We start from the raw sequence: 26,178 nt of genomic DNA, 5'->3' as shown, positions 1-26,178 counted from the left end.
CCCAGCATCGCCCACCTGCGCCAGCCCAGTCACCTCTACCAGGTCCTAGGCTAAACCCTCGCCACCTCCGTCTGTCCTCCCTGCAGCAGCCGTCAGAGGGCGCCCGGGAGCACCCGAGTCAGAACCTGTCGCTCCTCTGCCCGCAGCTCTCCATGGGTCCCACCTGCCTCAGGGTCAAAGCCCAAGTCCTCCCCGTGGCCCACCAGGCCCTGCACAACCTGCCCTGTCCCCTCCCCACCCTCACTCCCTCTGCTCGAGCCACACAGGCCTTCCTGCTGTTCCTCCAACACGCCAGGCACCGTCCTGCACCAGGGCCTTTGCTCAGGTGAGCTGTGCCTCCGCTTGCAATCTCCTCCTCCAGGTTTCACCCCGGCTGCCTCCTCATTCAGGTCGCAGCTCAGACACCATCCCTTCCAGCCACAGTCCGCAGGACACTGCCCCCTTCCTCTGCTGCCCCGGCCTCCCCACGCCCCCACCTCTCCCTGCTTCATCTTCTCACCAGCACATCTCTGCCTCTCCTCCTTCCCCGAGAGCACGGGATCTCAGGCCAGGGACACATGGCAGCTCCACCAGCGTTTACTGAGCCTGACAACTGGGCAGGCCAGGAAGGGGCCTGGGCACCAGGCAGAACCGGGGACGGTCCCCGGGGCTTCTGACCAGGAGGGACCAACCCTAGTTCTGCACCTGCTGTGCAGGTTCTCAGTAAACCAAAGAGTATGGTGCCCTGCTGGGACCTCTCTGAACCTGGGGTTGGGGTTGGAAGCCGACTTCACACAGCCCACTGCCCGCCGTCCAGGGTTGCAGAGTCCTCCCAGATTCATGTCCAAAAGAACCTCAGCCTTTAGCCTCAGTTGGAAATGGGATCTTGGCAGAGGTCATTAGTTAGGGGGAACATCTTCCTGGAGCAAGATGGGCCCTGATCCAACGTGACGGAGGTCCTTGGAAGACAGAGACAAGGCGGGGGCTGGAATGACGCGGCCACAAGCTGAGGATGCCGGGAGCCCTAGAAGCTGGGAGGAGAGGCAGGAAAGACCCGCCCTGGGGGCCCTGCCCACACCCTGACTTTGGACTTGGGGCTTCGGAGGCACTGAGGGTGGATTTCTGGTGTTCTGAGCCCCATAGTTGGTGGTGCTTCGTGATGGTGGCCCAGGAAACCGGTCCTGTGCATCACCCACAAGACCCTGTACACAGGCCCTCCTCTCCCGCACGGCCCAGCAGCCTTGGGCACAGGCCTGGCCCACGACAGGCTGGAGCCTCACTCCAGCAGGGGGCAAGTCAGTGACGTATTCTCCACACAGCCCTGCCCCTACTGTCAACCCCTGGAGGAACATGAACCCCCAACAGTTGTCACAATCCAATTCTCACAGCCCCCAGACCAAACACTGGTGGCGATCATTCAATATGGCTTTATTTTCTCATCGGCCGGCTGCATCCCACACCAGCCTGAGCCCCAGACGGTCAGTCAGTGCATCCATCCTGACGACCTGTCCAGGAAAGAAGGAAGGAAGCTCCCTCCGAAATGCTGGCCCGGTGGCACCCAGACAGGAGCCTGCTGGCACGCACGCAAGCACTCCCCGAATTCTCTCACGGTGATAAGGTGGCAGCTGCCTGGGTCCCAGAGTCTCAGCACAAGTGCCCAGAGGCCAGCGGTGATGGGCCCTTGAGCAAGTCTCTGGAGGAGGCGGGCAACCCGCAGGGCAGACAGGGGAGAGGAGGGTCCCCTGCCAACCTGGAGGAAAGAGGGGTGGTTGTCGCCTCACCCCTCCAGGCTGCAGGTTCTGGAGGGCAGAGGTGCTGGCCGAAGAACTGGTGGCCAAAGTGAGACCCCCTGGTCCTATCTGGACAGAACCCCAGGCTCCCATGGGCCGGCCCAGGTCCCTCGGACAGCAAACAACTCCCTGGGCCACCGAAGGGAGATGGCTGCGGGTGCCAGGCCAGGACTTGCCCAGCTCAAGTCCCTTCCCCACCAAGCCTGCTCGGCACACACTGGGTAGGTTATATTGCTAAAGAACGGACACACCGGGGTCTCCCTGAGCTCAACACGGGCCTCTTTCCCTCCCACACTCACACGCGGCGCCTGGTCTGCGGGGTGGAGGGTTCTGTCCAAGGTTTCCCGGGGGCCCGGACCTGCCTCTCCGAGTTCCAAGAAGGGTGGCCCCAGAGGCCATGCCCCACGTTGTCTCCTTCCCAGCAAATGTTCTCACCTGACGCCCCCACCCCGAACACATCCTTTCTATAGATGAGGAAGCTGAGGCCCAGGGCGGGGAGTGAGGGGAGGAGCCACGAGGCCTCCCCGGGCCACCTCCTTCCTCCCAGTAAGTACTCCACCCACACCCAGTTCCCCAGGGAGGACCGACTGGCTGTGGCAAAGCCCGGATGGCCTGGGGGCCCAGTACCGAGCCCAGGAAACACCAGGCACTGGCTCAGGACTCAGGGCAGGGAGCTGGGCCAGGGCCAAGCAGGTGAGGGCCCTGGGAGCCGGGCTGGGGCCGCGGAGGCACAGGGGCCGGAGGGACGGGCTGGGAGGAGAGGAGTGTGGGGTAACAGGGGTTGGCAGTGGGTCGGGGGTCGGGGAGGCAGGGGCCCTGCCAGCCCCCGACGAAGCAGAGGCTGTCAGCGATGACATCAGACCCTGCAGTCGGAGAAGGGGAAGGCTGGGTGGTGCAGCTCCCTGAGCCCACTGTGGGGGGGACAGGTCGCTGAGACTGCATGGGGAACAAAAGGCTCCAGTGGGGCTGGAATCCCGGAACCCCAGGGCTGGCACTGCCCTCCTCCAGGCAAGAGGGAGCAGAGATAAATAACCATGTCCATGCCACCGTCGGGAAGCAGGAGGGGACGTCCGAGGACAGACGCGGAGCGGGGAGCAGGTCGGGCCTGCAGTCCAGGCCCCTTGCGGCAGGAGGCGGTGGGTGGAGGCTGCGCGCGATCGGGCAGGGGGTCCCGGCGTCTCCTCTTTAATCGTGCATGTGTGCTTACACCAGACAGAGGGCGGCCAGCTCCCAGAACTGCGGGGCTCGTCCGCAAGTCCGTAGCCTGGCCCCGGGATGTCTCCCAAGCTCTCCTCCAAGGAAGTTCAAAGACAAGGAAAAAAAGAAACAATCCCCCCCAGTCTTGGAGAGCAACAGAAAAAAGCTCTGTAATTCAGTGTTTCGACCACCGCCGGGGAGGGAGAGGGCCCCTGTCCCCGCAGGGCCGCCCGGGGCGGGACAGTGTCCACTCACTCGTGCTCGGCCCCAAGGACTGGGGAGCGGCGGGGGCTCCGGCTGTGGGGGTGGCTGTGTCACTGTGTCTTGGCCTTCACGAGCAGCCTCTGGACGGTCTTGTAGAGGAGGCTGAAGTGCTGGGGACACAGCAGGAGGGAGTGAGGATGCGGGCGGGGCCAGAGCCCCAGGCCATGTGACTCTAGGCTGAGCCAGGGGCCACGATGCACTTGGAGACGCCCAGCCCAGCTCCTCCCGGCGGGCGGCCCCTGCCCCACCTAAGCCTGGGCGCTGCTCACCTGGACAGCCACGTAGGCCATGCCGAGGTAGGCAGCAATGCCAACGGCCAGGAGCAGGTCAAAGACGGCTGGCTTGACTCTGCGGAGAAAACAGGGTCCCTGCGGTCAAGGATGGTGCGGGGCAGTAACGTGGCCCCCTAGACCCCCGTGGGCTGCGGTCCCCTCGGCTGTAACCCGTAGAGGGTGAAGGGCTCCAGGTCCCGCTGGCCACCACTCACCTGTACGCATTCATCACTTGCTTCAGCTGGTCGTAGAAGACAAACTCTGGGTCCCTGGGGAGACAGCACTTTCTCAGGGTGCACCACTACGCCCAGCTAATTCTTAAAAAAAGGGTTTGTAGAGATGGAGACTGGGCGCGATGGCTCACACCTGCAATCCCAGCACTTTGGGAGGCTGAGGCAGGTGGATCACTTGAAGTCAAGAGTTCGAGACCAACCTGGCCAACATGGTGAAACCCCATCTCTACTAAAAATTAAAAAAAAATTAGCCGGGCATGGTGGCGGGTGCCTGTAATCCCAGCTACTTAGGAGACCGAGGTCCGAGAATCACTTAAAGCCGGGAGATGGAGGTTGTAGTGAGACAAGATCACGCCACTGCACTCCAGCCTGGGCGACAGAGCGAGACTCCGTCTCAAAGACAAATAAATAAAAACTTTAAAAAGTTTGTAGAGATGGGGTCTTGCTATGTTGCCCAGGTTGGTCTCCAACTCCTGGGTTCAAGCGATTCTTCCGTCCCGGCCTCCTAAGTAGCTGGGATTACAGGTGCCCACCGCCATATCTGCCTAATTTTTGTATTTTTAGTAGGGATGAGGTTTCACCATGTTGGCCAGTCTGGTCTTGAACTCCTGACCACAAGTGATCCACCTGCCTCGGCTTCCCAAAGTACTGGCATTGCAGGCATAGCTGCCGTGCCTGACCCTCGTCCCATCCTCTCTTTGTATCTGCTCCACCTGGCATCCCCCAGGGGTGAGGGGGTGGCAGATGCAGTAGGGGGAGGTCCCCCTCGGCCCCAGGCTGAACGGGGCCAGTGCGGAGCCCCAGCCTCACCGCTTGTCGGCCTTGACGTGGTGCTGCTTGACATCCTTCAGGTAGCGGCTCAGGTGGTGCTCCAGCGTGCTGAGGAAGGTGCTGTCCTTGTCCACCAGCTGCGCGGCCCGGGGCTGGTTGGTGAGCCAGTCCATCACCGAGTCCAGCTGTTCCTGCTGGATCTGCTGTAGGGACGGTGGCCGTAGTCACGGCCTGGCCCCGCCCACCCACCCACCCCCCGGCCTGGCCCCCTTACCATCTGCTCCGTGAACACCGGCATGTCTGGGGGTGTCCCCTGCGGAGAGAGGAGGGGATGGCCCTGAGTCCAGGCCCCTGCAGCGGGGCTGGGGCCAGGGGTGGGGCCGGGGGCGGGGCTGGGGCTGGCGGCACCGAGGGCTCAGGGCTCACCTTCTCCGTCAGGTTGTAGATGACTCGAGTCAGGGCCTCCGCGATGATCCTAGTGTTACGGGTCAGGGTCTTAGAATCCACCCGGGACCTTCACGATTCAAAAACAATGTTTTAAAATGTGGACTTGGGGCTGGGCAAGGGAGCTCTCACACTTGTAATCCCAGCACTCCAGCCTAGGAGACAGTGAGACTCTGTCTTTAAAAAAAAAAAAAAAAAATTAAGCTGAGCTTTAACTACTTGGCTGACATGTAGACGCAGATTCACCGGGGGCCCCCCACCTCCAGGCCCCTCGCCCTGACCCGCCCCTGTGCGCAGGTGAGGCTCCCGCCCTGAGGCCTTGGTTCCTTCTGACTCGGTTTTCTGCTCTTCCAGAATTTAAACCGGACTATTCCGTCCTGGTGGAAGAATCCATTCTGGAACCCTCTACAAATCCCAGGTGGCCCTCCTGGGCTGACCCTTGGTGGTCTTGAGAGAGCTCAGCACAGCTGGGACAGCCGTGCACCCACCCTCATTTCCTGGCAATCTTTCCTGGCTGGTGGGCGACCGCCACCTCCATCCTTTCCAGGACTGCGATTACCCACGGATGTGGCCCTCCCTCCCACCACTGGCTTCTGCAGGCCTCCGACGGCTGAGCTCAAACCACTCCTGAGGGCCCAGTGACCGCAGAGCAGAGTGGATGAACGGGAAGGGTCTATGCCGGGACTGCGGGCGCTGGGGGAGGAGACGGCGCCCACCTGCTGGTGCCAGGACTGGCCGGGAGTGTGCCTGGGGTGGCCAGACTGTTCCAGGCTCCACAAAAGCCTGCCTAGGGGATCACATGATGGCAGAGAGACGGGCAGGACACAGGGTCAGAGGACACAGGAAGCCAGACACACAGTGCCCCAGAGGGAGGCAGGGCGAGGAAGGGCTGGGGTGTGGTGGGGGTCCAGGCTCCCCAAGACGGTGGCCGGGGCCAGGCAGGACTTTCAGGCTGTGGCAGGGCCCTGAAGAGGCCCAGAGGCAGGAGCTGCTTGCTCCTAATTCAACAGGTGACGGGGTCTGGGGGTCCTATATGGGGCCACGACCCCAGGCTGCTAGCCTCGCCCTCCCTAGCCCCAATAAGGAGCTTGCGAACGGCCTGACCGTGCAGCCGGCCTTAGCCATGCACCAGCCCCTTCCCGGCAGCCTGTGGGTGGAGGCCACTCCCTCCAGGCTCTCATGGCCCATGAAGTTGCGACCTGTGGCTCAGCCCCCAGGAAAGCCCTAGGAGGGGCCGGGCAGGCGCTGCCGCGCTCACCGCACGTCCATGATGCTGCTGCGCTGGCCGTCACGGTGGCTCTCCAGGTGGGACAGCGTGAAGGCGGGCAGCCGGCGGATGGCGAAGCGCTCGTGCTCCCAGGCCAGCACGTCCTCCGCCAGGTTGATCCGCTTGTGCACCATGGAGAACCGTACCTCGGGGAACTGGTGCGCGGCCACCTGCAGCCGGAGGCGCCATTAGCAGAGGGCGGGCGGGGATGGCGGCCACCCCAGCCCACTCCCCAAATGCTCCAGGGGCCTCCCAGAACCCCCGAGGGTGCAAAATGAGGAGAAATCCACCTGCCCCTGGGGTCCCCCTAAGGCCTGCTAGAGCCCCGGTGGGCGGTGAGCGCTGGGTAAGGAGGGACAAGGGGATACCCTGGGACAGGACGCCCCAGCCCGGCCCTGACGCAGTGTGCCCCTCAGAGCCCCAGGGGCGGACAGCAAGGACACCCCAGGACAGGACACCCCAGCCCGACCCCGACACAGTGTGGCCCTCAGAGCCTGAGGGGCGGACAGCAAGGACACCCCAGGACAGGATGCCCCAACCCAGCCCCGATGTGTGTGCTCCACAGAGCCCCGGACCCATCCGTGAAAGGGGCACCCACCGTCTCCAGCTCCCGCAGGAAGGCATGCTGCAGGGTGCCCTCCCGGGGCGGCTTGGACACGTGCAGGTGCAGGCTGCTGCCCCGGCCCACGGTGTCCAGGCACAGCACGAAGGCCACGTTGTCCTGAAGCAGGCTGGAGTCTGCAGGACACCGAGAGCTGGCGGGGCAGGTGGGGACCAGGAAGTGGCCCCAGGCCCTCCCTCTGTGCCTCCTGGCTGCCCCCACGGCAACCCCTGGCCCTCCATGCCTCCCCAAAGCACCACCACCGTGGCACCCCCACCCCCACCCGGGGCCGCTCACCTGTGTGATCCAGGTTGTCTTCCAGCCAGCGCTTGGTTCCCTGGTAGTTAAACTTGCCTCCTCCAGAAGCAAAGAACAGGAGGTTGTACCTGGGAGAAAAGACCCAGTGTTAGCTTTGACAGGCAAGCGCCTGGGATGGAGGAGGGACCCGGCCAAGTCACAGGTCCCCCAGGAGGGGTATGAAGGTCTCCCCAAAGTAGGAAATCCTGACCAGCCCCTTAGGGCGGGGCATGACCCCTCAGCCCTGTGGACACTGGGGCTGGATGGTTCTGAGGTGAGGCTGTCCTGGACACTTCAGGGTGCTGAGCGGCATCCCTGGCCTCACCCACCCGATACCGGGAGCTTCCCCCCAATGACAACTGCAAATCGCTCAGTGTCTCCAGGCAGCAGGGCCACCCCACATTAGGCCCCAGCTCTAGAGGCTTCTCTGAGCCCAGGAGGAACCGGGGTGAACGACCAGGCAACAGACACCAGGAGATCAAAAAAATAAAATCTATTCACTTAAAGAAGAATTATTTTTTTGGGGGGGACCGAGTTTTGCTCTTTTTGCCCAGGCTGGAGTGCAATGGTGCAGTCTCGGCTCACTGCAACCTCTGCCTCCTGGGTTCAAGCAATTATCCTGCCCGAGCCTCCCGAGTAGCTGGGATTACAGGCATGCAGCACCACACCTGGCTAATTTTGTATTTTTAGTAGAGACAGGGTTTCAACATGTTAGGCTGGTCTCCAACTCCTGACAGGTGATCCACCCGCCTCGGGCTTCCAAAGTGCTGGGATTATAGGCATGAGCCACCCAGCCAGGCCAAGAATTCTAATGGAACACAGCCTGGGCTACTAGAACGGTCACCAGGGTTAGAGAAGGAAACTGCTCAGCACGCCCCCTACCCCCATCTTCCCACATCTGCCCCGGACTCTCTCCAACCCAGCTCCCCTCTGCCCCAGAAACCCAACCTCTCCCCAGCTGCCAAGAAGCCCCCCGGGCCTGGCAGACCCATTCACACGTTTTTGACAGCATGAGCTTCTCAAAAGGCATCCGTGGGGGGCTGGGGAAGAGGTTCTGCAGTTTAAAAAAAAAAAAAAGTTTTGGCTGGACATGGTGGCCGACACCTGTAATCCTAGTGCTTTAGGAGGCTGAGGCAGGAGGATCGCTTGAGGCCAGGAGTTCGAGTCCAAGTTCCCGCCTGAACCTGGACGTGACTCCCGGCGTCTTGTGACTGTCAGAAGGCTGAGAAACGTCTCAGCCACAGTGGCCCTGGCGTCTCTGAGCTGCTGACACAATGACTGCAGCAGTACCGTCTCGGGAGCAGGTGACTGGGCCAGGGTCTCACCCGGAGGTGATTCCACCCACCCCGCACAGGAGACAGTCATGTCCAGAGACATCTGTGGTTGCTACGTCTGGGGGTGCTCCTGGGATGGAGTGGGTGGCACCCAGGACACAGTCATGCACAAAAGACATCCACAGGGCCACGGGGACGAAGCCTGCATTCATCATCTGGGGAAAAGTCGAGTCTGCCCCCTGCTCAACCAGACACCAGGATAAACTCCCGACGGGGTAGACAGGATAAACCAGGGGGACCCCAGCTCCTGGGATTCACCTCCTCTCTCCCTTCCAACTCAGGGTGTGGATTTCAATGTGTGCAGCCTCCTGGGACCTCAGCGGGGCAGATGATCACGGGACACAGTCTCTCAGGGGCCCGTGGAATCCCCTAACCCAGGGAGGTCTCAACCAGGGGTGCTTCTGCCCCCAGCGGAGAGTGGGAGATATCTGAGGGCACCTGTGGCTGTCATGACTATGGGGTTTTCCTGGCATGGAATGGGTGGGGCAGGGATGCTGCTCAGCACCCTGCAGTGCCCAGGATGGCCCCCACCCCAGCAAAAAATCCGGCCCCGACTGCACAGGGCTGAGGGGATCCCCTAGTTCTAGGGCCCTTAGCCGGGCGTCTCTAACACTTGCAGCTGACAGCACTCCCAGCAGGCTCCTGGGGCGAGCAGCAGCCAGGCCCCGTGGGACTCCAAGAGAGGGAGCCTGCGAGGGCTCAGCTTAGCCCTCGATAAATAAGGCACCCCAGTTCCCGGGCTCAGGCCCACTTCAGGGCCAGGAGGCTCCAGAGAAACATGTGCAGAGGCGCCCGGTGGGCAGCGCTGTCCGGCAGTGTGGCCCCCGCGCCCCCGTCCCCCTGCCCACCCCCGGCACTCACGCGGCATGCGTGCGCTTGTAGGTGTAGAGCCGGGAGAAGAGGCGTGCCAGTTCCAGCAGCACGGAGACACCGCTCCCGTTGGAGTCCGCGCCCAGCGACAGCCACTACAGGGATGGTAGAGGCAAGGCCACAGTCATCCCCGCCCGGCTCCCACACCCCATGACCTCTGCCCACAGCAGCCGCGGTCATCTCTGTGCTGTCCCCCAGCCCCTCTGCCATGTCCAGTAGGCAGCTGGGATCGCTCCCCTCCTGTATTCAATCCCCGACTGATGGCCTGGGGTCTGCAGGGCCCCGCCGAGCCCAGGACTCTCCTAGTCCACCTCGGCTTGGCCCGCGCCCGGGAGAAGCTACATGCAGAATTTGGAGCCCGGGGCTGGGCCAGATTCGCTCACGGAGGGCAGCATCTGTCCAGCCCTGGTCTTTGTGCGGGGTCCCCTCTGTGGGACCAGCCCTTCTACCCTCGAGCCCCAGCCGTGGGGAGACCTGCACAGCCCGACCACATGCCTTTCCCACCCTTGGATGCACTTTTGTGATCTAAAAGCAGCATTCTCAATAAGGCCACACTGCTTCTTAGACATTGCAATGGCTTGGGACCGTCCCAAGGCCGCAGCATATAAAGGGGACCTCGGTGGCACTAAATTCAGGGGGACAATAAACACCCTCCTCAGTGAGAGAAGCCAGATCCAAAAGGCTTTGTACACAGTGTAGGATCCGTTCCTAAGACCTGTCCAACAGGCCAGTCCACAGGCACTGGGACGGATGCACACATGCCGGGGTTCCGGGGCTGGGGAGGGGACCAGGAGTGACAGCTGATGGGGCGGGGCTGCTTTTTGGGGTGATGGAATGTTCTGGAATTAGAGGTGGAGACCGTACAACTTTGGATGTACTAAAACCCACTCGTACGCTCTAAAATGGTGAACTTTATGTTCTACCATTATCTCAAAAAATAAATTTGGCTGGGCTTGGTGGCTCAGGCCTGTAATCCCAACACTTTAGGAGGCCACGGCGGGCGGATCACAAGATCTGGAGTTCGAGACCATCCTGGCCAACATGGTGAAATCCCATCTCTACTAAAAATACAAAAAATGAGCCAGGTGTGGTGGCACACGCCTGTAGTCCTAGCTACTCCGGAGGTTGAGGCAGGAGAATCGCTTAAACCCGGGAGGCGAAGGTTGCAGTGAGCCCAGATCGCGCCACTACACTCCAGCCTAGTGACAGAGCGAGATTCCGTCTCAAAAAAAAAAAAAAAAACATAACTAAATAAAATAAATTTAAAACAAAAAAAGCTTCAGAGGGGACAATGAGGACAGAGAAAGGCAGCGGGCACGGTGGCTCATGCCTGTAATCCCAGCAGGTTAGGAGGCCGAGGCAGGTGGATCGCCTGAGATCAGGAGTTCAAGAGGCATTGCCCTGAGCAGCTTGAGTTTGTGTGGGCCCAGCAGGACCAGGCATTCTCAAGGCTGGGGGCCTGGCCCTCCAAGGGGTGGTGCACTCAGCCAGGCAGCAGATCCGCCCCGACCCTCCACACTCTGTCTGGTTCAGCTGATTTGTGTTCAAAGGAAGCAGGGCTGGGCGTGGTGGCTCAGGCCTGTAATCTGAGCACTTTGGGACGCTGAGGCGGGCGGATCACGAGGTCAGGAGATCGAGACCATCCTGGCTAACGTGGTGAAACCCTGTCTCTACTAAAAATACAAAAAATTAGCCGGGCGTGGTGGCGGGTGCCTGTAGTCCCAGCTACTCAGGAGACTGAGGCAGGAGAATCACTTAAACCCAGGAGGCAGAGGTTGCAGTGAGCCGAGATTGCGCCACTGCACTCCAGCCTGGGGGACAGAGCAAGACTCTGTCTCAATTAAAAAAAAAAAAAAAGAAGGAAGCAGGGTGCTGGTTGACACCGTGGTGCACGCCCGACCCCACTCCTGCTCAACCCATGCTGAGCAGAACCAAACTTGTGCCGCAGGCCTGAGACCAGGAACCTGCACCAGGGCCCCCGACCCTCGCTGACAGGACAGGCTCTGCAGCCAAAGCTGTTCCTGCAAACACCATGGTTTACGCACAGGCCCTGCTTCCCTCCGGAGTCCGGAATCCCGACATGGGCCAGGCAGCAGGGGCTGCAGAACCAGCCCCCATAGGAACCGGGCGCTGGATCTCTGGAACCCCCGCTGGTGACAGTGCTTTGGGCTCAGCAGATCACTCAGCAGATCACTGCTGAGGATGAGGCGTGTCCCACGTGACACACGGGGAGAGGACCTGGAAGCCAGGACTGGCCTCCCCAGCTCACCGCACGAGCCTTTCCCTTCGCGGACTCTGCTACGTGCTCCATGGCCTCTTGCTGGGACAAACCACAGCAGCGAGGAGGCCTCGTGTGGAGCCACAACACCCAGGGCTGGCTCGGGGAACCCTGACTCAGACTCCCTGGGCTCAGCCTCTGACACAGACACCGCTGTGCCCTGGGACCTGGGACCCTGGGGCAAGAGCCAGGCCTGTTTCAGCCCCACGACACCCACCCTGAGGCCCTCGCGGGGACAAGGATGACAGGCAAAGGCCATCATGGGGAGAACCGCTGACCCCGGCTGCCATCCCCTACAGGTGCTTTGCCTCGGCACTGGCCTGGAGCCAGAGTCCAAGCCCTGTGGGGTGGGGGGATGGGGACACACATACGTACGGGGGCCACTCCAAACGCGTCGTAGTGGGCAACGATGACGATGGTGGGAAGGTCCTCTCCGCCCAGCCCCGTCAGGCGCCCCTGTGGAAAACAAGCAGGGGAATGGCCTGGCTGCTCCCGGGGCAGGTGACCCGTGCGTGGGGCTTGGAGACCCCTCCCCTCTGGGCCACGTGGGGCCCGTCTGCTGGGTGCCAGCATCGGCCTCAGCACTGAGGACCACAGGAGGTGCCAGCCTCTGACTCTGGCAGCCCCAGGGAGCTCCTCCAGGGAGGAGGTAGAGCCGGGAACAGGGACCCACCCCTGCTCTGGCCCTCAGGTCGAAATCTTTAAAAATCGGGGAGAGCAAGAGGATAAGTTTTTTTGTGTCTTTTTTTTTTCTAAGACGTAATCTCACTCTGTCACCCAGGCTGGAGTGCAGTGGTACGATCTCGGCTCACTGCAGCCTCCGCCTCCCGGGTTCACGCCATTCTCCTGCCTCAGCCTCCAGAGTAGTTGGGACTACAGGCGCCCGCCACCACGCCCAGCTAATTTTTTGTACTTTTTAGTAGAGAGGGGGTTTCATCATGTTAGCCAGGATGGTCTCGATCTCCTGACCTCATGATCCGCCCACCTCGGCCTCCCAAAGTGCTGGGATTACAGGTGTGAGCCACCGCGCCCGGCCAGGAGGGTAAGTTTTTATAGGAACGGGGCTGAGCCCCTCAGGAGGATAACTGCAGGAATGGGGCTAACCCCTCAGGAGCGTAACTGTTTGTAGAAACGGGGCTGAGCCCCTCAGCCAAGCATTCGGGTTCCTTCAGGGTCTGTATGCACCCCTCCCTGCCTCTTACCCCACCAAAGTTGGATTCTGCTCTAGCCCGGGGGCCAGCAGACTTTCATAAAGGGCCAGAGGGGATATTTTCAGCCTTGGGGACCAGACGGTGTCTGTTACGACTACTCAGAAACTGCCATGGATGGTTTGCACATGCATCGGCATGGCTGTGTGCTGTAAAACTTTATTTACACAGCCCAGCACGGTGGCTCATGCCTGTAATCCCAGCACTTTGGGAGGCCAAGGCAGGCAGATCACCTGAGGTCAGGAGTTCCAGACCAGCCTGGCCAGCATGGTGAAACCCCGTCACTACCAAAAATATACCCCGTCTCTACCAAAAATACAAAAATTAGCTGGGCGTGGTGGCAGGCACCATAATCCCAGCTACTTAGGAGGCTGAGGCAGGAGAACCGCTTGAACCTAGGAGGCGGAGGTTGCAGTGAGCTGAGATCGCGCCATTGCACTCCAGCTTGGGCAACAGGAGTGAAACTCCATCTCAAAAAAAAAAAAAAAAAAAAAGAATTACAAAAGATCAGCTGGGCATACTGGCACATGACAGTAATCCCAGCTACTCGGGAGGCTGAGGCAAGACAATCGCTTGAACCTGGGAGGCAGAGGTTGCAGTTAGCAGAGATCGCGCCACTGCACTCCAGCCTGGGTGACAGAGAGAGACTCTGACTCAAAAAACAAAAACAAAGAAGCAAAAACTTTATTTACAAAAGCAGATAGAGGGCCGGCTGTGGCCTGGGGACTCCCCGTCTGGCTGCGGGAGTCTACTTGCTGTTTTTGCAACATGATTTTCCACTTGGAGATCCTTCAAAGGCTGAACTCAAAGCCCAGCTGCCAAGAGGGCTCCGCTCACAGGAGAAAGGGCACAGCCAGGGAAAACGGAGTCAACACGGCCCCATGGGATCTGGAGCCCAGCACCCGTGCCACTGTGGAGTGATGCAGGCCAGGCTACCAGGTCTCATTGCGCACTAACTGGCGTTGGGAATAGGACCCGCCTCCCGGGCCCACAGTACAATCCAACAGGAACAAACAGAACAGCCGTCAACAAACCCCAGGGCTCCTCCGCCAAGGCCTGTGTATGGGGAGCCGGGGCCTCCAGGACACTTTCCCCACCCCGGCCTAAGCCAGTGCTTTTCCACTCGGGCTCCCCCGGACAAGGCCTGGGTCCCTATAACAGCAAGCACGTCTTGTTCAGGGCTCCCCCAAGAGTGAGACAACCCCTCATCTGTGTGGACTCATCTGCGCCCCTCACCGGCGCCATCCTGTGGGGAAATGCTAGAGGAGTCGGTGCTTTCTCAGGTTTTAAGGCCCCTGCCAGTGCTGCAGCAGCAGCGACGCAGGCTTCACCCTCTGGATCTGCCTCGATGCAGCAGCGATGCAGGCTTCACCCTCTGGATCTGCCTTGATGATCTGAGCGGCTACTTCTGCACCGGCAGCTCCCCACCCTCTCTTGACTTCTGGTGATACCCCAGGGTGCTCGGAAGGGTCTGTGAGGACGCAGCGTCTGGGCTGAAGGGTGAGGTTATGTGACGAGAGGGGGCTGGTAATGCTGCAGCCTGGAGGGGGCTTCCTGGGAGGGTCAGCCGGTGCAAAGGCCCTGGGGGGGGAGGAGGCCCATGATGGAAGGAAGGAGATGGGCTGGGGGCTGGCAGGGGCCTGGGTACTCCACAGAGTGACTCCCCGGCCAAGTGAGGAGTTTGGGTTCCTTCAGCTGCCAGCGGAGCCACAGGAGGTTTTCAGCCAGGCAGGGGGGCGATCTGACCCCAGTTTCCCATCAGAGGCTCCCCTCTAGTATGGCTAAGCCAGGGAGCCAGGCGGATGGCAGGGACCCCTGGGGACGCGGGACCAGCTCCGGGGCAGGCGGCACTCACCTCCACGCTGGCGATCAGCCAGTCACTCACGGCCTTGCTCTGTACCCCGCTGGTGACCATCTGGAAGCCGTTGGCAGTGGCCGTGCGCAGCAGTACTGGGGAGAGGGAGAGGGTGCGTCAGCCTCGGCCCAGCCAGGGCCCCAGCCAGGGGGCGTCCCCAGCACCGACACCCCAGGTTGGGGGCTCGGGCAGAGCCAACCAGCCGGGTGTGGGGATGTGACCAGCAGATTTCGATACCACGTGATGCCCGTGCTCCCCCTAGGACAACCTTCTCTCGAAATTATTCACATCTCCTTTCTGGAACGTTCTGCTGGGGAATTTCTCCTCCGTGCCATTCTGATCCTTTCCTCCCGGGCCCTCAATAACAGCTGTTCACTTAGGGACTTAGGGCCAGGGCCTGCCCGAAAATGCCTGTGAGTTCACACAGCTTTGAGTCTGCACTTCTGTGCTTTAAAGCATTTTAAAAACACAACTTTTTTTTTTTTTTTTTTTTTAATTTGAGACAAGGTCTCATGCTGTCACCCAGGCCAGAGTACAGTGATGCAATCATGGCTCACTGCAGCCTCTACCTCCCAGGATCAAGCGATCCTCCTGTCTCAGCCTCCCAAAGTGCTAGGATTAGACCTTGTAATCCTAGTGTAATCCTAGTGGCATAAGGCACTGCGCCTGGCCTAAAAATACAATCTTTTGAAATAAAATAAGAGATAATAAAAAAGAATAAAATAAAAATGAAAACACAATTGTCATGGGTATGTAAGATATGATCGGCCAGGCGGTGGCTCACACCTGGAATCCCAGCACTTTGGGAGGCCAAGGCAAGCGGATCATAAGGTCAGGAGATCAAGACCATCCTGGCTAACATGGTGAAACCCCATCTCTACTAAAAATACAAAAAATTAGCCAGGCGTGGCGGCGGGCACCTGTAGTCCCAGCTACTCTGGAGGCTGAGGCAGGAGAATGGCGTGAACCTGGGAGGCGGAGGTTGCAGTGAGCCGAGATTGCACCACTGCACTCCAGCCTGGGCAAAAGAGTGAGACTCCGTCTCAAAAAAAAAAAAAACAAAAAACAAAAAACAAAAACCAGATATGATCACTGGCGGAGGCATGCTCCTGACAACTCTCTGTAATTTTTTTTTTCAAGTCGGAGTCTCGCACTGTCACCCGGGCTGGAGTGCAATGGCACAATCTCAGCTCACTGCAACCTCTGCCTCCCAGGTTCAAGTGATGTGATCTTCCCACCTCAGCCTCCTGAGCAGCTGGGACTACAGGCATGCACCACCACACCTGGCTTTTTTAAATTTTCTGTAGAGACAAGGGTCTTGCTATATTGCCCAGGCTAATCTTGGACTCCAGGCCCTCAATCGATCCTCCTGCCTCAGCCTCCGTAAGTGCTGGGACAACAGGTGTGAGCCACTATGCCTGGCCCTCAACATCATTTTTACCAGCTGCATAATACTCCACCAAGTAGAAGATTCCTCCTTCAGGTTGCAGTGAGCTAAGATTGCGCCACTGCACTCCAGCCTGGGCAACAGAGTGAGACGCCATCTTAAAAAAAAAAAAAAAAAAAAAAAGAAGACTCCTCTTTCCTTCTTCTCTAACAGGATACTTAGGTATTAGGTATTTGCAGAACTATACTCTTCTATTGCCACAACAAAAATGGCCATTGTCAAGACTCTTCATCTAGACCAGGGGTTGGGAACGTTTTCTGCAAAGGATCAGATAACACTTTCGGCTTTGCAGGCTGGATGGTCTCTGTCGCAGCCACAGCAACTCAGTTCTGCTGCTGGGAAGGCCACCGTGGACTGTGCAGAAATGAACGTGGCCCAGTGCCAATAAAACTTTATCAACAAAAACAGGTGGCCCCTGGGCCGGTGTTAGCCAGCTCTGGATCTAGAATTCCACTGATCTGGCTGTGTAGGATGAATTTTTTTTTTTTTTTTTTTTTTTTTTTGAGACAGACTTTTGCTCTTGTTGCCCAGGCTGGAGTGCAATGGCGTGATCTCAGCTCACCACAACCTCCGCCTTCTGGGTTCAAGCAATTCTCCTGCCTCAGCCTCCCAAGTTGCTGGAATTACAGGCGCCTGCCACCACATCCAGCTAACTTTTTGTATTTTTTTTAGTAAAGACAGGGTTTCACCAGGTTGGCCAGGGTGGTCTCGAACTCCTGACCTCAGGTGATCCACCCGCCTCGGCCTCCTTTATTATAGCTTGAAACCACAGCACCAAACTGTTTTTGTTGGGGCTGGGCCAGGACACACCTGCCTGTCACACCCTGTTCTCTGCGGCCCTGGGCTCTGGCCTCCCTTCTCAGCCCTGCTCCCCCAGTAGCTGACGACAGCCCCAGGGAGGCCCCTCAGCTGCCTTCTCCAGTTCCTCTTTCTCCTCGCTCTCCACAGCGGCCACTCCCATCTTTCCCCACCACAGGTCCCACCACAGAGCTCCGGGCTCCTGCTCCGAGCTCGCTGCCAGGGCACCCGTTCACGGGGCTGGAGGAAAGAAAGGCGTGTGCCCCTTCTCCATAACGACACCGCCGACGTGCCCACACTGCCCACTCGAGATGTGATGCTGAGAATGTCCTCGGCAGGTAGAGAACTGAACAGATGCCCATGTGTTTCATAAACCCCGAGCCCCTGAGGATGGGAAAGGCTCCTCCTGAGTCCGTGGTTCTGGTCTTTCGTGTGCACAGAGCCAGCAACTGGGTGGCGGGACAGGCAGCTGCAAAAATGCAGAGTCCCAGGTCCCAGCCCAGAGGTGGTGACACAGCAGGTCCATACAGGGCCCAGGAACCCCCACCGTTAACCCCAGCGAAGGGATGCCACACGCTGAGGGCAGAAACAGCCCAGGGTGACCGCAGCCCTTGGGACGGGGACACCTCCCCACGTCCATGGCTCCCGTCCCTGCAGCCAGAGCCCACCTTCAGCAGCAGAAGCAGAGCCCTGGGAGGCGGAGGCGGCCTGGGTCTGCTCGTAGATGGACAGCAGGGCCTCGTCCTCCACCGCAAAGTACACGGGGACGATGGTCTCCATGGCCAGCATCTCGGGCTCGATCTCCATGAATTGCTGTGGAGCAGACGCACACTTAGGGGGCTGCTGGCCTGGCGGGGGTGGCAGGGTAGCAGGGGGCCCAGTGACTGTCCCTGGAGGACATGCAGGCTCTCAGAGGGCGGCATGAACCATGGGGCACTCACAGAAAACCAGGGCTTCCCCCATCCCACCCACCCCTTCTCATCTGCAAAAGTATCTTCACCCAGGGCGTCTGCTGGATTCTACCAGGTCTTGTTCACTCAAGGCAGGGTCTCCTGTGCAGCCCTGTGGACCCCGGGGCCAGATCACTCTCTGGGGTGGGGCCATCCTGGGCACTGCAGGGTGCTGAGCAGCATCCCTGGCCTCCACCCACTCCACGCCAGGAACGGCCCTCCCTGAACACCTCCGGTCATCACCCAGCATCCTCTGAAGACAGAATTGCCCCTTGGAGATCAATGGAGCAGAGGAACAGTCCATCCTACTTTCCAAAGGGCTGAGAGAGGCGAAGCGACCTGCCTAGGGTCACACAGTTGCCTCCAACTCCTGCCCCAGCTCTGGACCCCAGCCGGGCGGGGCAGGGCAGACGCTCACCCGGACGACGTCCTGGGGCACGGCGGCCATGGCCCTGGGCAGGATGATGACCACGGCGCCCGCCGACTGCCGCAGGGCCTTCTGGTACTGCTCGTAGGAGAAGTCCAGTAGCCGCATGAGCACGCAGCGGCGGCTCAGCACCTCCGCCGCCATCGTGCGCGCCTCCGTGTTCAACACTGCGTTCCGCGTGCCTGTGGGCACAGGGGCGGGGTCGTGAGCCTCGGCAGGTGGCCAGGCCGATGGGAGGGGACAGATCCAGGCCAGGGACCCACTCAGCAGCCCCAGCCCCAGCCCAGAACCTGGAAGACCACCGATTCGAGAAGCTCCCAGGGTCCCCCCAGCCTGCCCCCCACACACCGGGTCATGGGGGCCATGAACCCGTACCGGGCCCATGCCCATGGGCTCAGTGCCACATTAACCCTGGGTCTCAGACCTCTTGAGAATCTTTGTTTTTTGGTTTTGTTTTTGAGACAGGGTCTCTGTCACCCAGGCCGGAGTGCAGCAGCACAGTCTCGGCTCACTGCAGCCTCCATCTCCTGGGTTCAATCGACTCTCCTGCCTCAGCCTCCTGAGTAGCTGGGATTACCGGCGCCCACCACCATGCCCGGCTAATTTTTCTATTTTTAGTAGAGACAGGGTTTTGCCTGTTGGCCAGGCTGGTCTCAAACTCCTGACCTCAGGTGATGCTCCCACCTTGGCCTCCCAAAGTTCAGGGATTTCAGGCGTGAGCCTCCGCGCCTGGCCCCTTTCTAATGAGAGCAGAGCCCCTCCTCCCGGGAGAAATCCACACTTCCCACCCCCACACCGAAGTCTACACAGGATCCTAGACCAGGGCTTGGCAAACCTCTTCTGCAACAGACCAGAGAGTGAGTATTTCCGGTCTGTGTCTCGACCACTCAGCTCTAAAACTGCAGGCTGAGTGCAGCCATACACAACAAGTAAGCCAACAGGTGGGACTGTGTGCCAACAAAACTCTCACCTAGGCCAAGGGCAGGCTGGGTTCAACTCCTGTTACAGGGGGTCCCAGCTGGGGACCGCTCCCCTGAAGCCTGTTCATGGGCCCCAGGTTAAACCCCTGTGTTGAGCCACGAGACCAGAACGGAGCGCCCTTCAGGCTCGCCTGCTCTAGGACCACCCTACCGCGCCTTGGACATGTAAGCTTCCTAGAAATCCAGGGGCTGGGGCGGCAGGAGGCTCAGCAGCTTGGGCTATGGTATCTCTGGGGCGAGGCGGAGTCTTCCCCGGAAGGCCAGGGCCGTCGCTGAGAGCCTGGGGCTGTCGCTCCATCACGGGCTTATTCACTTCTGCGGTGGCGCTCCCCACCGTCACCGCTCTGGAAACTCGCCAGGGCTCCTGGTTTCGCTGCTGCCTTTTGCTTCCTGGGACTGCTCTTCCCTCCTCTCTCAGCAAAACGTCCTCCACCCAACAAGACGCAGCTCAGGGGTCCCTGCTCTGCGCACCTGAGCTGCACACGCACCCCCCACTTCCTGCCACTTCACCCCTGCAAGTCTCAGCACCGCGACGATCTACCTGCTGCCTGCCACGCACCGCGACGGCCACCTGAGTGGCCCTGGAAAGACCCTGGAGAGCGCCAGCCCCTCTAAAAGGGCCACCCGCGTTCAGCTGCGGACGTGGACCTCAGTGGACCACACCAGAAGCTAGAAATCCCGATTCTTACGTCACATCACCCAAATGTTAAAAGACAAGCAATGATCTAAAACATCTCAGCGCTGCACAAGCCAACAGGATGCCACGCAAAGCACGCAAGCAGACCTGACGCAGGGGGGCTGGGGGTGGGCCTGACGCAAGTGGGCCGGGTGCAGACCTGATGCAGGGGGGCCGGGTGCCGACCTGACACAGGGGGGCCAGATGCAGACCTGACACAGGGGGGCCGGATGCAGACCTGACGCAGGGGGGCCGGGAGCAGGCCTGACGCAGGGGGGCCGGGGGCGGGCCCCAGGGCCTCCTGTGTGAGACCCGTGCAAGAAGCACCCAAAATCACGATGCCCAGGGCCGACTCCGGCATCCCCGTGGGAGCCAGCCGCGCTCTGAAGGTGGATGCTGGATGCTGGGGACCCTCATTCTCTCATCTCCCCACAGACGCAGCTCTTCCCGGGGCCTGCAATGAGCCTCGGGCTTGGGGCCAGGGGCGTGCATGAGTCCCCAGCTCTGTGTCCAGCAATGTCCTGTCTGGGAAGCGGCGGGAGGGAAGCAGCCTGCTCCAACGGGGTGTCCGATGGGCTGAGCTGGGTACATGGGGGGGGTCAGGCGGGACACAGAAGGGACACAGGTCTCAGGTGGGAATGGGCGGGGTCTCGGGTGCAGCACAAGGAGGTGGGCACAGAGAACCAGCTCTGAGGCCTGGGATGGAGGAGCCACAGGGGGCCATGAGCCCTAGGCCCAGCAGCCTCACCCCTGTTCCCCTCTCAGAGCCTGACGTCACCAGGCCTGCTGAGGGCCTTTCCTCTTCCCTTGGGAGGCCCCTCAGGGACGTGGCAGCAAAGACCTCGAGGGAGTCCTTGGGGCTCCTGCAGTGCTGGGAGCACCCCTCCCCTGCACCCCACCTGCCCCCACATGCCCTGGCCTCCCAGGGGTGACTCGAATGTCACCCCTTTGGGGCCGGGAGATGAGGCCCACTGGCAGGCACCCCCGTTCTCCGGGCCTCGAGCTCCTGCAGGCAGGATAGGGAGTGAGCGAGGAGGGAGAAGGGAAGGAGCAGCAGCAAGTCAGAGGAATGGAGGTGGACACCAGCACCCGGAGCTCCCTGAAGGCCACGGCCTCCCACTCCGAAGCCCCGCCCATCGGAGCCCCGCCTCGCGTCAGCACCAGCCAAGGCCATGCTGCCCTCCGGATCCCAGCCCCTGCTCGCTTGGGGCCCAATGGCAAGGGCTCTCTGTGGCCAAGGCCCATCTCCCCAGGAGCACAGATGGCCTTGGGTGGCCCCAGCCTCCCTCGAGGGCCAGGGTCGCGCCGGGTGGCCACAAGCTAGTGTGGACACGGCTCTCTGCAGAGGCGAAACCAGCACCAACTCCCTCAGACCCGCGTCTGAATGGGCAGAGGCCACTTGTGGTGGACGCCATGGAGGGCACCGGGCATCCTGAGAGAAGTCACCAGTTGGCGTGACAGGACTGGACCTGAACAGTGGCCTGGGCACCTGTCTATCTATCGAGGGCCAGACGGCCAACCTTTCCCCTCTCGGGCCATAGGGCTCTGGCACAATCACTGAGCTCAGCTGTTTCTGCGTGAAAGCAGCCAGAGACAAGATGCCAATGGATGGGCATGACCACGTGCCAATAAAACTTTATTAACAACAACAGGCAGAGGGCCAGACGTGACCTACAGGCTGCAGTTAGCTGGCTCCCAGATGAAGGAGTTTTGGCAAGTCTGATGGACTTGACGGGTCCTGGGAGCTGGGCGCTCCAAGGGGTGCTAAGGTTCCCACCTCACATGGGCCATAAGCTCAATGAGCCCCACCTGCTGTGAACTGCCGCCGAGCCGAGAAAGCCTTCACCCAGCAGGGCCAGAGTCCACTCCCAGGAGAGGGGCGCTGTGCACCTGACCAGTGAGACCCAGAGATCACACCCAAACACAAAGGGCACCGCCCCGCCCTGCGTCTCTCAACAGCAGCAGGAAGGAAGTTGGGAAAGGAATCCCCAGTGAGTAAGGGTTGCAGCTCCTCCGGGTGGCGGGCCCGGGGGTAAAAGCACACCGGGAAGATGTTGGTGGAGGGTGGCCTCAAAGGCAGCACGCTGGGGCTTCTCAAGGGCCTGTCCAAACCACCCCCAGTCTCTCAGGGGAGGCCAGAGCGACACAGAGGGGTGTGCTGGCCAGGCCTCGCCTACCCTGCGAGAGCTGGACTGTGCTTCCCAGGGCGCAGATGAGGAGCATGGAGGCTGAGGCAGGGCGGCTGCCCCATGGGCTCCTCCGCTCACCCCACGGACCAGCTGGGCGAATGCCAGATACAGGGAAAGCCGGGCCCAGCTTCCTCACTAGAAGAAAAGCTGGGGGCCAGGAAGGAGGGTACAGGGGAGGAGACCAGTGAAAAGAAGACTCAGAAGAAAACCCAGGATTGTGCGCAAAGGCCCCAGAGAAGCAAGGAAAGACAGCAAGGACTGCAGGGGAAAGGGAGGGAGGCGCCACCAAAAAGGGGCCAAGAGAATCGGGGAAGGACAGTGGGGTGAACATCAGGAGGCTGCGGTGAACAAGAGGCCCCACAAGGAAACTGGGAGGGACTCTAGGAGGCTGGAGAGGGCGTCCGTCTGGCTGGGGAACGGGAGGACACCTGCTCACTCAATAGACAACATGCGTTCCTGGGCAGCCTCGCGGGGAGAGAAAAGAGGCCCACACCTGCCCGGGGACATTGTAGCAGCCACCAGATCACACCTGCCCGGGGGGCTGGAGGGAGGCTGGGTGAGCTGGAGGCCCAGATAGGAGATGCCAGGAGTGTGAACAGGGTATCTCGAGTTCTAGGAGTGGGGTCTTTGGGGTGCAGACTGCCCTAGAAACCCCACGGAAGCTGCTACGAGACCCGCAGCCACGCATGGCTACCTGGGTTTATTACTTTTAAGCAGCACTGAAAATCCTGCCCCCCCGGTTGCACAGGCCGTGTTTTGGGGGCTCGGCAGCCTCCTGTGGCTGGTGGCTCCTGTGGCTGGTGGCTCCTGTGCCAGGCAGCAAAGATGGAGGCGGTTCTACAGGATGGTGCCCGTCAGGACCCTTCCCCCGGGAAAATCCCAAGCAGCACAGAAAACGCGGTCACTGCATGAGGAGCCCCTGGCCTTCCACTCCCACCCTCCAGAGCCCGGGCCTTAGGTTTACACCACCACTCTGGCCCCAGGGCGCTTCCCCTGGACACTGTGGACATTAGGGCCGGATCGTTCTCTGGGGTGGGGCCGTTCTGGGCACTACAGGGAATTGAGCGGCATCCCTGGCTTCCACCCACTCCATGCCAGGAGCACCCGTGGTCGTGACAACCACAGATGTCCCCAGACATCACCCAGCGTCCCCTGGGTTGATAACAATGGCTCTAAGTAAAAAAAATCGTTAACTCTGGGGCAAAATGGGACCTGAGGCCAAAGTCTGGTTCCATCTCCAGAGATGGGATCCCCAATGGCTGGCAGACGCTGGGGGTCCCCGCGCCTCAGGCTGAGCCTGAGATGTGACGAGAGGGACCAGTCCAAGAAAATCCGGGCTGGGAACTAAGGGGGCCGGGAGAACATGTGGACGGGACTCCTTCACAGGGGAGGCCAGGCCTTGACTTCCAGGGACCTGAGGGGCCAGGCTGAAAAGAAGAAAAACCAGGGACCAGAAGGTTCTGGAATGACAGGGACAGCTATAGCCAGGAAAAGACAAGGGGATGTGGAATGGTCTAGACACTAGGGTCAGGGCCACGACGCGAGGGGGCGAGGCTGTTGAGTGGGAGACTTGCAGAATGCAAGGGCAAGGGGGTGCGAATTTGGAAAGGGATGAGGAAATCCTGGAAAGATGGAACAAGTGGGGTTTTGGGAAGTGGGTGTGAGGAGGCTGAGCTGAGGGCGTGGGTATGCATCAAAGGCGGGACAGAAAGGGGGTTAAAGGGAACCCCAGGCGAGTGGACTGAACTCGGGACGCGGGAGGAGGCCAGGGAAGCTGGGCTACCAGATTCTGAAACACGACTCACGAACTGGGACCAGAGAGCGTCAGGGGTCTGGGGACAAATGGGTCCTTGACGTGGGGGCCGGTGACTAGAGCAAGAAAATTCAGGGGGGTTGAATTTGGGCACTGGACAAAATGCACTTGGCACCCAGGGCCGTGGGAGGGGGTGGGGAATGCTGGACCACCGCGTCGGGTGGCTCAGCCTGGCAGAAATCAGTGCAGGGACCTTTAACTCCAAACGCAGTCAGCTAAAGGCGGGAGGCCTGGGAACACGGACGTTACCCAGTGGATCCAGAGACCAACCAGATGGTCTCCAGAACGGGACCCTGGGAGCTGGAGGTCAGGACGGGAGCGTCTGCTCAAGTGAGCCCGGACCAGGAAGCCTAGGGGGCGGAGGGGGCCCAGGAGGGAGAAACTCGGCAAGGCAGGCAGACGTCGGCCCAGCTGGGGACAGGAGAGAGGGGACTTAGGGCTCCAGGGGCGCGGGACGCTTGGCCCGGCCATGGGTTCCGGGGCAGGGAGGCCTAAGCAGGGGCCGGGGGCTGTGGGAGCGAGCGCGGGGGAGGTCCCTGGGCGCTAGGCAAGGAGAGCCGGAGTTCCAGGGCGCCCGGGGATCCAGGGCGGCAGGGCTCTGCCACGCCTGGGGCCTGAGCATGGGTCGGGCAGCCCAGGCCGGAGCTAGGGATCGGCCTGGGGCTGGCCGGGCCGGAGTGGCGTGGCCGGGGAGCCCCGGGAGCCCCGAGGGTGGGCCGGGGACACGCACCGTAGGGCTGGCCCTGCAGGTCGTACTGCTGCATGCGGTACACGGTGAACTCGTGCGCGGCGTCGGCGGCGGGCAGCGGCGGCGCCACCAGCAGCAGCACGGCGGGCAGGAAGACGATGAAGCCGAGCGGCAGACAAGACGCCTTCAGCATGTTCTCCAGCACCTCGCCCGCTTCTTCCAGCATCCTGGCCGGCGGCGGGGCCGCGCAGGGCGGCAGCTGGGACGGGACGGCGGCGGCGGCGGCTCCCGCGGACTCACCTCGGCATGGGTAGCCGCCGGGGTCCTGCGGGCGCCGCGCCGGGCAGCCCGCACTCGCCCTGAGGTCCTGTGGGCACCGCCGCGAACCGCCCCGCCAGCCGCGCTCCCTGTCGGGAATTGTAGTCCGTCCGGCGCTCGCGGTGCCCCGTGGGAGTTATAGGCCCACTCTGGGACTCCCGGAAGGTGCGGCAGGCTGTTCGGCTAATACCGTTGAGGTTTCACATAAACTCCAAGTTATAAAATGCAATAAAATGCTTTAAAAAACTATTTCGCGATATCACTTTCTTAACCTTGTCTTTGGCGTTGGGGGAGCTGAGGTGAGGGGCGAAAGTTGGGGACAGGACGTGACCTTGCGACCTGGAAGGAAGTTGGGGATAAACAGAAAAGGAAGTGCTCTCTGACGCGCTAGGTCTTCTGGGAGTTGTAGTCCCATCAAACACACAAAGGGTCACGGGAACTGTAGTCGTCCTGGCAGAAATTGCTGAGAAAAACAAAAATCACTTAAAACTCCCAAGGATGCAGATGTCAAACTCCACGAGGGCAAAGACTTTTGTCTGTTTTGTGCATATGATGTATCCCCGGCATCTAGCACAAGACCTGACGCACGGCGGGTGGCCTATACCATTTTTGAATGAATGAATGAAAAATAAAAAGTCATGATAATCAGTTCCTAAGGGAGGCCGCAGTGGGTTGTGGGACTTGTAGTCTGGAGCCTGCGGTTTGTGCAGGGGTCGGTGGCAGGTATTTATATTTATCTTTATTCATATTTGGGGCATACTTATACTAAAAAAGTATTTGTTGTTCATCAGAAATTTAAAGTTAAAACCCAGTGTCTCAGGGCTGGAGGTACGTAAGGAACGTCCCTTTGTACAGATGGGGAGACTGAGCCCCAGGGTGCAGCAGACAGCAGCCCTGGCTCTCAGCACATTATCATCCCAGGCTCCGTACAGCTGCCTAAGGAGTCAGGGCTTCCTTTCTGTCCCAAGTGAGAAGTGGCATTTGTGCTGATTAAGAGCCTAGGCTCAAATCCCAACTCCTCCATTTCCCAGCTGTGTGGCTTTGGGCCAGTCGCTTCACCTCTCAGAGTCTCAGTTTCCTCAGATATAATGATAAAGAATCAAGCACTCTCCCTGCCAGCCGCATGTGAGAATTCTGTGTGTTTATTTATTTATTTATTTATTTTTGAGATGTAGTCTCTGTCACCTAGGCTGGAGTGCAGTGGCTTGATCTCAGCTCACTGCAACCTCCGC

General features: G+C 60.3%; 1 protein-coding gene across 4 annotated transcripts; it reads right to left on the bottom strand.

Moving 5' to 3' along the window:
• Positions 1-1,386: 1,386 nt before the first annotated feature.
• NCLN (nicalin) lies at positions 1,387-25,286 on the bottom strand. 4 transcript variants are annotated; one of them, XM_054463093.2, is made up of 15 exons: positions 24,671-25,286; positions 18,274-18,464; positions 17,574-17,718; positions 14,661-14,755; positions 11,973-12,053; positions 9,311-9,414; positions 7,116-7,204; positions 6,816-6,955; positions 6,209-6,387; positions 4,933-5,020; positions 4,781-4,819; positions 4,546-4,709; positions 3,718-3,771; positions 3,500-3,578; positions 1,387-3,340 (listed from the first exon to the last, which is right to left on the bottom strand). In XM_054463093.2, the coding sequence occupies exons 1-15, from the start codon at positions 24,852-24,854 to the stop codon at positions 3,281-3,283; spliced, it is 1,692 nt and encodes a 563-aa protein (XP_054319068.1). In that variant the 5' UTR covers positions 24,855-25,286; the 3' UTR covers positions 1,387-3,280. The 4 variants fall into 4 exon arrangements, with proteins under 4 accessions (XP_054319068.1, XP_054319069.1, XP_063513872.1 ...); XM_054463094.2 differs by having other exon boundaries at positions 4,546-4,706; positions 24,671-25,267; XM_063657802.1 differs by lacking the exon at positions 11,973-12,053 and having other exon boundaries at positions 24,671-25,011.
• Positions 25,287-26,178: the final 892 nt, after the last annotated feature.

Source organism: Pongo pygmaeus, chromosome 20 (assembly GCF_028885625.2).
Source record: "Pongo pygmaeus isolate AG05252 chromosome 20, NHGRI_mPonPyg2-v2.0_pri, whole genome shotgun sequence".
Lineage (NCBI taxonomy): Eukaryota > Metazoa > Chordata > Mammalia > Primates > Hominidae > Pongo > Pongo pygmaeus.
The sequence above is the reverse complement of the archived record's forward strand: the minus strand, read 5'-3'. Positions and strand labels throughout refer to the sequence as shown.

What these genes read in the sequence shown, in the direction of transcription:
- NCLN (XM_054463093.2), bottom strand. Translation starts at nt 24,854, where the DNA reads ATGCTGGAAGAAGCGGGCGAGGTGCTGGAGAACATGCTGAAGGCGTCT. An exon ending in CCTGCAGGGCCAGCCCTACG is followed by an intron (nt 18,465 to 24,670) that starts GTGCGTGTCCCC and finishes CTGTGCCCACAG; the next exon opens with GCACGCGGAACGCAGTGTTG. An exon ending in CGGTGTTCACGGAGCAGATG is followed by an intron (nt 4,710 to 4,780) that starts GTAAGGGGGCCA and finishes CCGTCCCTACAG; the next exon opens with CAGATCCAGCAGGAACAGCT.